This window comes from Simochromis diagramma, unplaced genomic scaffold (assembly GCF_900408965.1).
Source record: "Simochromis diagramma unplaced genomic scaffold, fSimDia1.1 OVJJ01000802.1, whole genome shotgun sequence".
Lineage (NCBI taxonomy): Eukaryota > Metazoa > Chordata > Actinopteri > Cichliformes > Cichlidae > Simochromis > Simochromis diagramma.
In genome coordinates, this window is record NW_024387492.1 from 14,284,920 (window position 1) to 14,297,285 (window position 12,366).

At 43.3% G+C, this 12,366-nt stretch overlaps 1 protein-coding gene across 1 annotated transcript in view; it reads right to left on the reverse strand.

Annotated features, from left to right (window-relative positions):
• Positions 1-12,366, reverse strand: part of fut8b (fucosyltransferase 8b (alpha (1,6) fucosyltransferase)) — a 93,081-nt gene that overhangs the window by 38,105 nt on the left and 42,610 nt on the right. The window contains exon 2 of the mRNA XM_040018340.1: positions 7,102-7,700. Coding sequence (XP_039874274.1) covers positions 7,102-7,304 — 203 coding nt within the window. The 5' untranslated portion in view covers positions 7,305-7,700. The remainder of the gene's footprint in view (positions 1-7,101; positions 7,701-12,366) is intronic.

The following is a 12,366-nucleotide window of genomic DNA, read 5'->3' on the forward strand; positions in this document are numbered from 1 at the left end:
GAATTCCCTCTGATTACAGCATCTATCATGTGCTACATTAGTGCTCCGGAGACTATGGCGGCCCTTTTGTTACCAGGCAGGACTGTGATGCTGGTACTGTTTTCGAAATCTGCGTTGGCGTCATGGCAAGATGCCGCCCCGGCGACACTCAGAGTAGTCGGATCTACTTAAAAGACAGGCATTAGTCCTTTGGCATGTATTTATACAACCGACAAACACAAATAATACAAAACTTTGACTTTCTATAGGAATATGAATTACATGCATGTAATAAAAATACAAATGAGCACTCTGACAACAGAGTTCAAATTAGCCAAAGGAAAAAAAAATGCCACTGACATTATACAAAATCAATTTCTCTACATAAACTCATTAAAAACTGAATATGTCCAAATGCACAGGGGCATTAGTGAAGTGCTGCAAAGGCCATGTTAATGAGTCATCAAGGCATGCAAACTCAATTTGCTCCATAAATAAGGAACATCAGTCGCTGGCAGGCATAAAGATGAGACTTTTAAAGTTGCAGTAGCCTTTCTTGCCACACAACTTCCCCCTCATTCCCCAGAAGCCCTGGCCTCCCACTTCACTGAGCACTAACTGAGCATTGTGCTTCAAAGCCATGGAAACTGAAGAGAAAAGAGAGGTTATTTGACATCTACATTACGTAACTGCATCATGGAATGCTAACCCTCTGCATAACATTGTGGCACCACGGATATTTATATGCATTCCTTAAATCAGGGCTTCTTTTCTCCGTGAAATCTATGATGTGTCCCGTTACAGCTTCCTGACACAGATCTTTTTTTTAAAAAGGACCCAGGTGCATTTTCAAACCAAATATCAGCTGTAGTATCTTTTTTCACAGCTAACTCTGTTCAGAAAAGCCGTCCCTAAAGGCCTTAATCCAGTAGTTACTCCATTGTACAGGAAGTAGGACAATTACAAAGTGACATCATTTCCTAGTGAGACTTTTTGTTCTTTGACAAAGCACACGGACACAAAAAACTGAAGACAAGGCGATCTATGTAACCTGAAAGGTTTTTGGCATCTGCAGGGGATGAAAAGAGGCAGGGTTACAGTGCAGTAGTGCAGTCAGTGGGGTTTTTATGTCCACAATTTCCCATTACAAATATAGATGTCTTTTTATGCAAGTATTTCTTTTGCTACTTATTTATTATCAAAAGTTCATTTTGCTGCCCTTTATGTAGGGGCGACCGTGGCTCAGGGGGTTGGAAATCGCATCTGTAACCGGAAGGTCGCCGGTTCGATCCCCGGGCTCTCTGTCCTGGTCGTTGTGTCCTTGGGCAAGACACTTTACCCTACTTGCCTACTGGTGTTGGCCAGAGGGGCCGATGGCGCGATATGGCAGCCTCGCTTCTGTCAGTCTGCCCCAGGGCAGCTGTGGCTACAACTGTAGCTTGCCTCCACCAGTGTATGAATGTGAGAGTGAATGAATAGTGGTATTGTAAAGCGCTTTGGGTGCCTTGAAAAGCGCTATATAAATCCAATCCATTATTATTATTATTATTAGAATTCAACAAAATGCTCCCAACATATCAAATCTTTAGCTATTTCTCTTTCACAGAGCTCAAAATCTACGATAAATATTGAGCCAATCTAGACTAAAAACTATTAACTTCCATTATTAAAAACATAAAAACAACAGTCAGACATCTGTTGAGATCAAAAATGTAAAATCCCCCCCCCAAAAAAAATCTCAAAGTGCATTTGAATTCCCACCACCGATCTAAGCTTGAAGTGGAAGACTTTGTCTTTACTGCCTACACATGTAGTAAAGACAGTCGACCTAAATGTGACAAATTAAAGGGAAAAAAATAAGGTAAAATGTATTAGACCACCATTTGCCACCAATTCGGTTTTGAGAATAGTTCAATCCCCTTAATTAAATTAATGAAGAAATTTAAAAGTGTTTACTAACTTATAAACCTTACAAAATAATCAAATCACATTAAACAAATAAACTTCTACAGGTCAAGCAGAATTGATGCACTTGGACCCAAAGGAATTGAGGTTTCTCACATGATATCATGTGCACATAGGAGTTGTCCCCCATACTACATTACCAGTTGCTAGGGAAGAAAATGTACTTCCTGACTGGTTGGCAGTGGTTCCTGGAGATTGTCGGATCTCACTGGGTAAAATTTATTACAAAAAGGTGCTGCACCAAAAACCTCCTAGTGTTTGTTTTATTTGCTGGAAGACTTCCACTGTTGCCTGTATTTAACCACGTTTTCTGCATATACATACTAACTGCTAACCCAGCAGTAGTAAGACGTAAAAAAAAAAGTGCAATACAAACTGCCTTTAATGAAAATTTACCACCTTTTGAAACATGTTTTCGGTCTGTGCCCCACTTGGTCAACTGGTCTGTAGAAAGCTTCCATCACTCTCCAGCAACCAACCGGGTAATCCTCATTTTTGTGTCCCAACCAGTGATTGCCAGATGGATGTATACTGGTCTCTAGGCCTATGTGACTCGGGTTTTATTCACTTGATCCCACATTGTTATCATAATCGTGGGCGATTATGGCTCAAGAGTTGGGAGTTTGCCTTGTAATTGGAAGGTTGCCGGTTCGAGCCCCGGCTTAGACAGTCTCGGTCGTTGTGTCGTTGGGCAAGACACTTCACCCGTTGCCTACTGGTGGTGGTCAGAGGGCCCAGTGGCGACAGTGTCCGGCAGCCTCGCCTCTGTCAGTGCGCCCCAGGGCGGCAGTGGCTACAATGTAGCTTGCCATCACCAGTGTGTGAATGTGTGTGTGAATGGGTGGATGACTGCATGTGTAAAGCGCTTTGGGGTCCTCAGGGACTAGTAAAGCGTTATACAAATACAGGCCATTTACCATTTACTTGTCACATGTCCAAACTGATGAACAAATTAACGTCATATATTCTGCAAAACCTTAATTCATGTTCCATATATTAAATGCCTCAATGAGTGGATTTTTAACAGTGCTACAGTGTGGATTCAACATAAGTATCTCCAACCAAAATTCTGTATGCAGGAAAAAAAAGAATCTCTTGAGGATCTAAAATAGAGACGAGACAAAGCAGCTGGATTCAACAGCATCTTAATCAAACAATACAGGAGTCTGGTTTGTGAGCGAGAGTGACAGGTCTCACAAATCAATTCATTTTCAAAGTATAAATTCAATTTCAATTTAGACTAATTCAAATTCAGTTTTCAAAAGCATTTATTCAAGTTACAATTCAGATTCAATCTGAGCAATTCAAATTCAAATTGAACTTATTCAAATTCAGTTTCTGATGGCACAGATTTCTGCCCATAGTTCCAGCCTTTCCTGGGAATTCAAACATCTTAAGTCACTTGACTCTAATAAGTCAAGCTAATAAACTACAACAATACAAGCATAGCGCATACTACAAATTGGTGGAAAAGCCTGTTCTTACCATGAAAACTGCGACCAGTGTTCAACATTTGTTTTTAAAAACGGATAAATGCCATCACCATTTACAGTATTATTTGCTGACGTTATATGCGTAGATGTTTTGTAATTTTGCATAATATATTTCAACCCCGTGGCATCTTAGTTACATTTCCTGCCTCCTTCCTTTGCTGCATCCACTGAGTCACTGTTCATCCAAGTAAACTGATTCTGAATGGTGCATTTTTGCCTCGCATGCTTCAACGCCTCAGCATATCCAGGGCGAGCCAGCTCTGCTCTGAGTCCTACTTGACAGAGATGTCCAGACCCCAGACAGCTTCAACAATGGAGCTAGTGTCTATGGTAGTAGACCATCTCTCGCTGGGCCTGAGCGACGGCCGGGTCGATGGGAGTTCAGGTCTGTAAACGGCAGCAGCGTCTGCTCGGTGCGCTTGCACTCTTAAACTCTTAAATCACAGCATAGGTAGATCTTCTTACTGTCCCTTTTCACACGAGAGAACAGTAGCCTCACAGAAAAGATATCTGTTCTAGAGATCAAATTTCTATTTAACATAAAAGGTAGCGACATATGAGGTAAATGTATGCAAAAAAGCACTGTGTAGATTTTACAACCTAATGTAGCCAGAAGCTAAACAACAAACAAGGACACGCAGAAGGCAAGTAATTGAGGTCTAATGGCCAATGGCCTATACCATTAAAAGACAATTTTACCAAAGCCTGTAAAGACAATTTGTCTAAATCGTGCCCTTTTCTGTCCTAGATCAGGGCCACATGTTGTTGTGTATGCAAATAATTTCTTGTATCTGCTTTGAATCATGTACATGCACTGGGTCACCTGAAACACTGAACTGTTTATCGAAGATAAATTTAGAGAACTGCCCGTTTTAGCGTCTAGTATTTGATTGTATATCTCAGCCTGTTAGCACTGGGGTAGGCTGAAATAACATTTAAAGCAGATTAAGGCAATGACTGTGGTCTCGGCAACCCTTCTCATCCCCTCTGTCCTCATTTTTCATTTCTTCCTTGCTGCTCTTTACTTAGCGCAGTCCTCACGCCATCCATCATGCTTCCATCCTCTTCTCCTTCTCTGCATTGTCCCCTCCCTCCCTCTGCTGGCATACCTGGGGGAATCGATCAGGTCCTCATCGCTCAGCCCAGCTGTCACTCTCGCTCCTCGTTCTCTCCGATGTCAGACCATCGGGCTGGCGCGTGTCACCGTCTCCACAGGAGCACTGGCTTCACGCCTGAGGTGACAAGCAGCTGCAGAGAGGGTGGAGCCAGACAGACCGAGCAACTTGACCTCGTGCTCACCTCTCATTAATGCTACTGGGCGATTGGTAGGCTGGCACGCTGCCTGTCACTCAAATTGCACAGGAGTGGCCTGAATAACCGAATTGCTGTACTCGATCGGTAGGCCAGCCAGGTGATACTAATTTGAACCTAAGTGGTGATTGATTAATTTTATATGACAATTCCATTTCAGAAATGAAGAGTTCAGCAAAACTTTGTAAAAAGCGTGCAGAGAAAAGGTTGTAGAACTGAGCATTTTTTGTCATCTCAGCGACTTTCCTAATTTGTGATCAAGAAAATCAATATCCCGTGCAAACTGCTGCCGCTTCACTCTCTATTACAAAGAGAATGAGACAATGTAAACAAGATCCCTTCAGGTATATAATTAATGCACCACAATGCCTGATAATACATAACACATCTATCAAGTTCTGCTGCGGTGCGATGACAGTAACCGAGTTAAATTCTACTCTGAACTATACATCAGTGTCAGTGCAGTGGGTTTCTATTCAGCAAAATGTGCAATAACGCCGGTTTTATGGGTTTGAGGCCACTCGTGAAAAATGAGCGCACTAATGTGATAGTTAGGTACTTTAAAAGGATTGGCTCAGGTTCTTGTACAAGATTCAGAGATTCATGTTCTCGGACCAAATCTGCAGAACGTGTAAAACTGCGAATTGGGTTAGGCACGCGTTCCGCTAGTCGATCAGTGAGCTAGTGACTTGTTACATAGTCAGTCATTCTGTGACAACCTGCGGGATAGAGTCTGGCTCCGTGCCATACCCCTGTCAGCAGTTTGTTAGGAGAATGAGGCAGAGGAGAAGGAGGACGAGGAGGGAGGGTTGTAGGTGAAGGAGGAGTGAAACGAGGAACAAGAGGAGGCAATGAACAGAGAAGTAAGAGGCTGTGGCAGGGATGACGGGCAGCTCACTAACAGCCTTTTTGCGTCTATTAGAGCTCTAATATAGGGATAAGAGAGAGACGGCGGGATGAGGTGCTGGAGTTCTCTCTTGGACCTGTATCTGACTATTACGCAGACGCACACAAGCACACACATGCACAAAGAGACAATGACGTGAACAAGACAAACCAACCGCTGTTACTGTCGATAGCTCATAAAGCTTGACCTCAGAAAGCCCGTTGCCCGCTTTTGGCTTGCTGTGCTGGATACTTAGCAGAAGCTTAGAGGGACTTGTGAAGGCCCTGTAGCAGTGCCCCAGTAAACAACTGCGGAGGCCTCAGTCCCAGATCAACAACCGAACTCAATAACAAGCAACAAGCGTGCAGTGTGCCGGGGACCCATCTGGACACTGGCCGACTGAAAGCTGCACTTGTTTTTTATGCCATGAATTCCACCTTTGTTTTAAAGCCAATTTTGAATAATTACAAAAGCAAGGGATTTAATCAGGGACCAGCTGTCTGAAGCAATGTGCACGCGTGTGTTTGTGTACACCGATGAGGGCCCCGCATCAAAGTGAATCGGAATATCACAGAGGAGCAGCAATGGCAACATCTGAAGTTCCCTATTAATATGGCACACACTGGATCGCGCTACCACTTCCCGCCCACATGCATGCGCAGTCACAGGCACCCATGCACAGGCGTAGACTTTATGTGTGCATAGAAACATCGGCGGCATGCGGCGATAAGAGCAGAACCATCTGTCTCTCTATTACACATAGAGTGAATGTGCGAAAGACGCTGTGTGGTTAATGGGCTCGTACAATGTGCTATTGTCTTCCAAAATGACACAACAAAATCTGCTGAGGTGTGCGACAGACCATCCATCTGTCTGTCACAGGCAGCATCTGCAACACCCGTGATCAGCTTTGAAACTGAACACTGATCAGCTGATAAAACCCAACTAAAGCATTTTAACTTTAAGCCAGACGCAAGATGCCGATTTAGACAGATGCTGCTTAAAGTTCCATAAATTGTTAAGAAACAATCATTTCATTGCCACATTCATTCATTTGGAAAAGTACTGATTGGGCCACCAGGAATCTAGACTGTGTGCTCATTGCTGGACAGGAGGAAGGAAGCATTGCACAACAGAACTTTTATCAACTCAAAAGTTTACGTAAGAGGCAAAGCAAGAGATGCAATACATCTGATCTCTAGATTTAGTAGTAACAAAACTCTGGGAACAGATCCATATTAATAAAAACTTTTGAAAAAACCTACAAATACAGATCAAAATGACAAACTCTACCCTAGCTTTGCTTTGATACTACAGAACATCTTCAGAAAAGGAAAAAGAAGACGGTGGATAATAATTCAATCCAGAAAGACACAACCAGTACTCATGTGCAAGTCAAGGGACTTAAACTGAAAAGAAATATTAACGGTTAATTGTAGCATGCGAGTAAGTAAACATGCAGTTTACCTGAGCGATTCGGCCATGCGCCGCAGGTCCTCGTTCTGCTGCTTGAGTCGCTCCAACTTGGCCAAGATCTTGGAGAGCTCCCGGCTGGATCGCTCCGGATGCTCGCTGTCCCTCACCAAGTGACCACCAATGTAGAAGAGGAGTGTTCCCCAGGCCAAAAGCACCAGGGTAATCCAACGCCATGAACCCGCCCAGGGCCGCATGTTTCAGCAACGCAACCCAAAAATGCCTCTAGGTGTGCCTGTACACCCACCGACCCGCCGGCCTCCCAGCCGGATGCGCACACGCACTTTGTGCTCTGTCACCACAAATGCCACAGTGGCATTGACATCTCGGCAGGTATGGGAAATGACAGATGGGAAATGTGTCTGTTTATGACCAAGGAGTGTTTGGTAAAAATACAGTGGGTGTTTCTCCGCCAATAAACCAGCCTCTCCTCTGTGCTAAAGCATGATTGGCTAATATGCTCAAAAGTCTGAGTTTTCACAGCCTGATTGGTATCTTCTCTCCTCCACCCAGATCCCTGTTGACAAGGTCGTCCAACACCACCTTTCTGTGTCCTTCCACTCCCACAGGATATGTTTTATTCAAGTTGCATCCTGTAGAAACAAAGAAAGACATTGGACTTAGTTAAACTTGTTGCACAAAGTTTTGATTTGCAAAAACGTTCTGTGCTTGATAGGGAAACAGAAGCAAATTACAGCCACTGAATAGTTTGCCAAGTAGGTCAACTTGGCAGAGAAGTATTCCTGAAGAGGAGAAGCGGAGAGCAAAGCATCCAACAGAAGAGTGCAATACAGAAACAGTGCGGAACAGGTCAGACAAACAGACTGGCAGACAGACAGCCAAGATGCTGCTGACTAGTCCTGACATAACCCTGTCTCAGCAGCCTACAGGATTGATCAGTGTGACACTGCAATTTGCATATACGTAGCGATGTGCAGTCCCTGAGCTATGCTGCACTGCTGTCGAGGCAGGACAGGGACGCACACATATTCCAGTCTGTCAACAGTCACTTCCTCAACATGCACGAAGTCGACACACAGAAGCCTCTATGCGAAGACATTTTTATTTCACGAACCGGACACAACCACTAATTCACCTACAACCGCCCTTCAAACACGCTCTTCCTCGATCTTAGTTAAAGCACAACTAAATCCGACATTTAACTTTTTTTTTTTGTGTGTGGAAGACTATTATTTTTTATTTTTTTGCAGAAGACTGACCATTCTTCTTCCCAAGTGTCCCCCTGCCATCCTGGTAGCCTTGGTGACAGAATACAACACTGCCAAGGTGATACAGTGAGTTAATAGGGCAGAGAAAAAAAAGAGAAAAAATCCCTGGATCATCACTTCCCTTCATTCTCAAAGCAGCGGGGGAGATTTTGATGGACGCGCGCCGGGTTTATGAAGCAACCTTCGCTGTCAACTCCCCAACAAAGCCCTGCCACGCAACAGAGACTAGTCCTGTGATGGGATGAAGACTGGCAGATACGCGTGCGTGTACAGTTCATCCAAGTGAATGTGTGTGTACGCTAACATCTCTGACTGTACTGAGTGTGCTGGAGTAATGCCAAGCATCTTAGTCTTTATGTGAGCGGAGCTGGTGGGATGGGGTTGATTGACAACGTCACGATGTCTCTGGTGTTTCTTGTTCTGAGCTTTTCAAGATAGAAGAAAACGTTCCTGCTGGAGTTCGCCTGGCAGCATGGAAGTAGGTTAAGAGTAACTAACCATGTATGCCATAGCAGCATAGCTGATATGTAGGCCACTAATGGTGCCATGTTGCAGTGCTATAGAAGCTGTTCATGCTTCAGTGGCGCAAACTGCCCAGAATGCAACAGCTGAGATCTCTGAAACAACGAGCTGCAAACAATTCATCTTCATTCCTCACCAAATGATGTGGGATTATTAAAATCTGAGCAGACATTCCTTCTTTGCCGGTGCTCCTTTTGTGACTAACCTGGGCTGACACAAGGGTGGCTCTCCTTTATGCATGCGGCACACAGATTTGCTGAGCTGTGTTTTATTATGGAAAATAAGAGGTGCGAGAGGATAGCACTCCACCAGCTAATGCACGACTGGGACTTTACTAAAAGCCAGGCTGCATAAACCCTTGTCACTGTGTTTGAGGGAATATAATGAGGTTCGTGTGCAGCAGACTAAAACTGATAAATGCGAAACTGCCGGATGAGACAGGCAACTGCTGCCAAATCGGATATGAAAAAATTCTGAGATAAAATTTCTATCTATTGGTTCTACTTATACAAAAAAAAAAAAAGTTAAGCTGAGCTAGTAATATTTTAACCGGTATAATAAGAGAACTTTGGGGAAATTAACATAAGGAAATGGGCTTACTGGGACATCAACTAGTGAAGTGGTATCAGTCAAGATAATGAAACGCTAAAAAAGGACAAAATACACATATACACACACAATAAATTAAAAAAAAAAGATTAAATTCATCTTCATGACGATCACTAACAGCACTTCAAAAAACAGCTGTATAAGCTATTCTGTGGCTCTGGATGAAGCCCTCAGAAGTCTGAGAGGTCACCAGTACTGGCTTGAGCCAGGCTTCAAAAATATTTGACAGAGAAAGTGTGATATAAAGTGGAGACTTCACAGAAAAGGTTATTCATCAGCAGGGACTGGCACATGAAGAGAATACCGAACTGAATTATGGGGAACAGACCTATCCCTAAATCGTCACTCGTACTAGACAAACTAAGTCTCAAAACGTTATGCTGTGCAAGTCCTCTTTATCACTTTAAGCTACTTTCGGCTGCCCCCTTATTCAGAAGGGGGTTGTCACATGATTTGGTGGATTTCCACACTGGATGCCTTTCTTGATGCAGCTCCAAAAGGGATTTCTGTCTCCTCTTGGGATCAAATAGGGAATCTTGTCCTTATTCTCTCATAGGATGACAGACAAGGAGCACCTTTGATGGGTCACCAGTCTACTGCACGGCCGTGTAGTGTACACGGTATATCATATATGAAAACCAAGCACAATAATCTTCTGCACTAATGACTAAAGTTAGTAATGGAAAGCCACAAAGTCAAGCTCAGCCACTATACTGGCAGATCAGCCCGTGGCTCATTTATTCTTCTTGGCAATCTCAGATATGCTGCATGATTTAACAGCTTGTCTCTCACTCCATATCTGCAAGCTGCTTTGCAACCCATCTCAGTGTGAGCTCCACTTTTTCGTGAGCTAATATCCATTCACTTATGGGCTAGATGTCAGTATGTCAATGAGGTTATTAAGCTCTCTAAATGCTGAAAGTGAGAAAAATCAGCCATGTCACTGAGAACACAAGGTGTCTAGATGTTAAATAACACAACCTTGGATCAACCACTTGCAGTTAAACCAAAAAAAAAAAAACCAAAACAAAACAAACAACATAAAATAGAAATACTCATTAAGAGGTTGAAAACCTAGAGGATTATTGGTTAATTCTATCTCCTTATATTAAATCCATCTTTACTAACTGCACATTATGACAATTATCAAATCCTGTCAATGTCTCCATAAAATGAATGAGGAAGGTTTTAACAAATCCTTTTCATTGTGCCTTACAGCTTAGCCTTAGCTGTGATGAAATGTTAAAGGAAAAGAGAATCACATACAATGACTCTTCTAATTAAATGAATGAGGAGACATCTATTCAATATGCAGAATGTGGCCTGATTAAAGAGAAAATGTTTTCTACTATGATACTTTTGATATAATTTATTCCACTGATGAAGATCTGTCAGTGAAATATGTTACTAGAAATATAGCTGAATCGAGCCAAGCACTGAAGATTTTTGCATTTTTGCAAACCTCTCACATCTGCCCTTGAGTCAAATGGGGGGTACATAAATAATGGAAATTATAATAGTCAGTTAAATAAATGAAAGTTCCCCACTGTGGCACAATCATTTTTAAGCTGGACTGGTTGACAGATATGCTGACAATGAGATTTTAGAGAAGTTGGCCATTTCGTGCCTCTTCTTTGTTCCGCTTCCTTCCCCCAAACCCCTCCTCCTTATCCCACCAAGTACAGAAGAACCCTCCCCCAGAGTTGTCAGGTTTTAGCAACTATAGACAAAATGAAATACGTGACTGCTTCGGCCTGAATGTGAAGTCCTACAATTTTATGAGTGGAAGGAATAAGTGCTGGTCATAAACAGAACCTTGGTCTGCGCCACCTACACGCTCCAAATCTTCCTTGTGACCTTGGGTTTCAAACATCATCATTCTCTCACTATGCCCTTCACGGTCAAGGCTGGTGTGGTACATGTGGCACTGCAGGGTGGACTGTCAGACCTGTCACAAAATGTCACTGTGCTGTGGCAACATAAAGAAGCCCGAGGGGTCAGCAGAGTTGACCTGTTTTCACTCCTGCTGGTGATTCTTCCGAGTGACTAAGGTTGCAGCAGAGGTTATCTCTTATCAACGGCCTCCGGTCTCCAGACAATAAGCGCCGGGATGAGGTCCACTACTGAATTATGCATGCGGCTCTGCTTAGGACGGCTTCTATTACGCCAACACAACCACTCTACTTCGAGGACAACTCTAAGAGAGTCACCTATACGGCTATAGATAGTAACTTATCGTTTTGTTGGCGGAGGAGATGCATTGGTGTGTGTTGCTAGGGCAACCCTGAGGAGGACATATAGCAGATTGTGTTTGTGCCGTGGTTTATAGCGCGGTGGCAGGGAGATATGATGCATGTGTCTAGAAAACAGACAGGTAGAAGAGGATAAGGAACAAATGCAGAGCAGCAGTGAAAGAATGCCGATGGGGGGGAAAAAATGAAAGTGGAAAAGCCATTTACACATTCATAGCTCTGATGCAGAAATATCTCTTTGACAGATGAATCTAAATGTGACCTATGATTGAAAAGAAGATGTATTTTCTGCTGATACTGTCAACGTATTCAACAGAACTGTGAATTTTCCATCCCAGCATATCGCCGGTTGGAGACACGCGATTCCCCATATCAGCTTACGAGCACAAAGCAGGGGGCATTCTTGCTGGTGTTTGGACGGCACAGATGTAGCAGCGCTGGCGTCAATTTTTAACCATTATTTATCCTCCAGCGAGTGAACAAGCTGTTGTTGGAGAAGCAGCCTTTTAAAAAAATAAAGAAAGAAAAGCACAAAGCTGCACTGGTTTCTTATGGTTTCCTTCCAAACGCTGCAGAGCAGCCTTTCTGATTATTTTCTCAGCTGGTGTTGAGGTGTAGTCCAGCGACCTTTGATTCCTTAGGCCTCC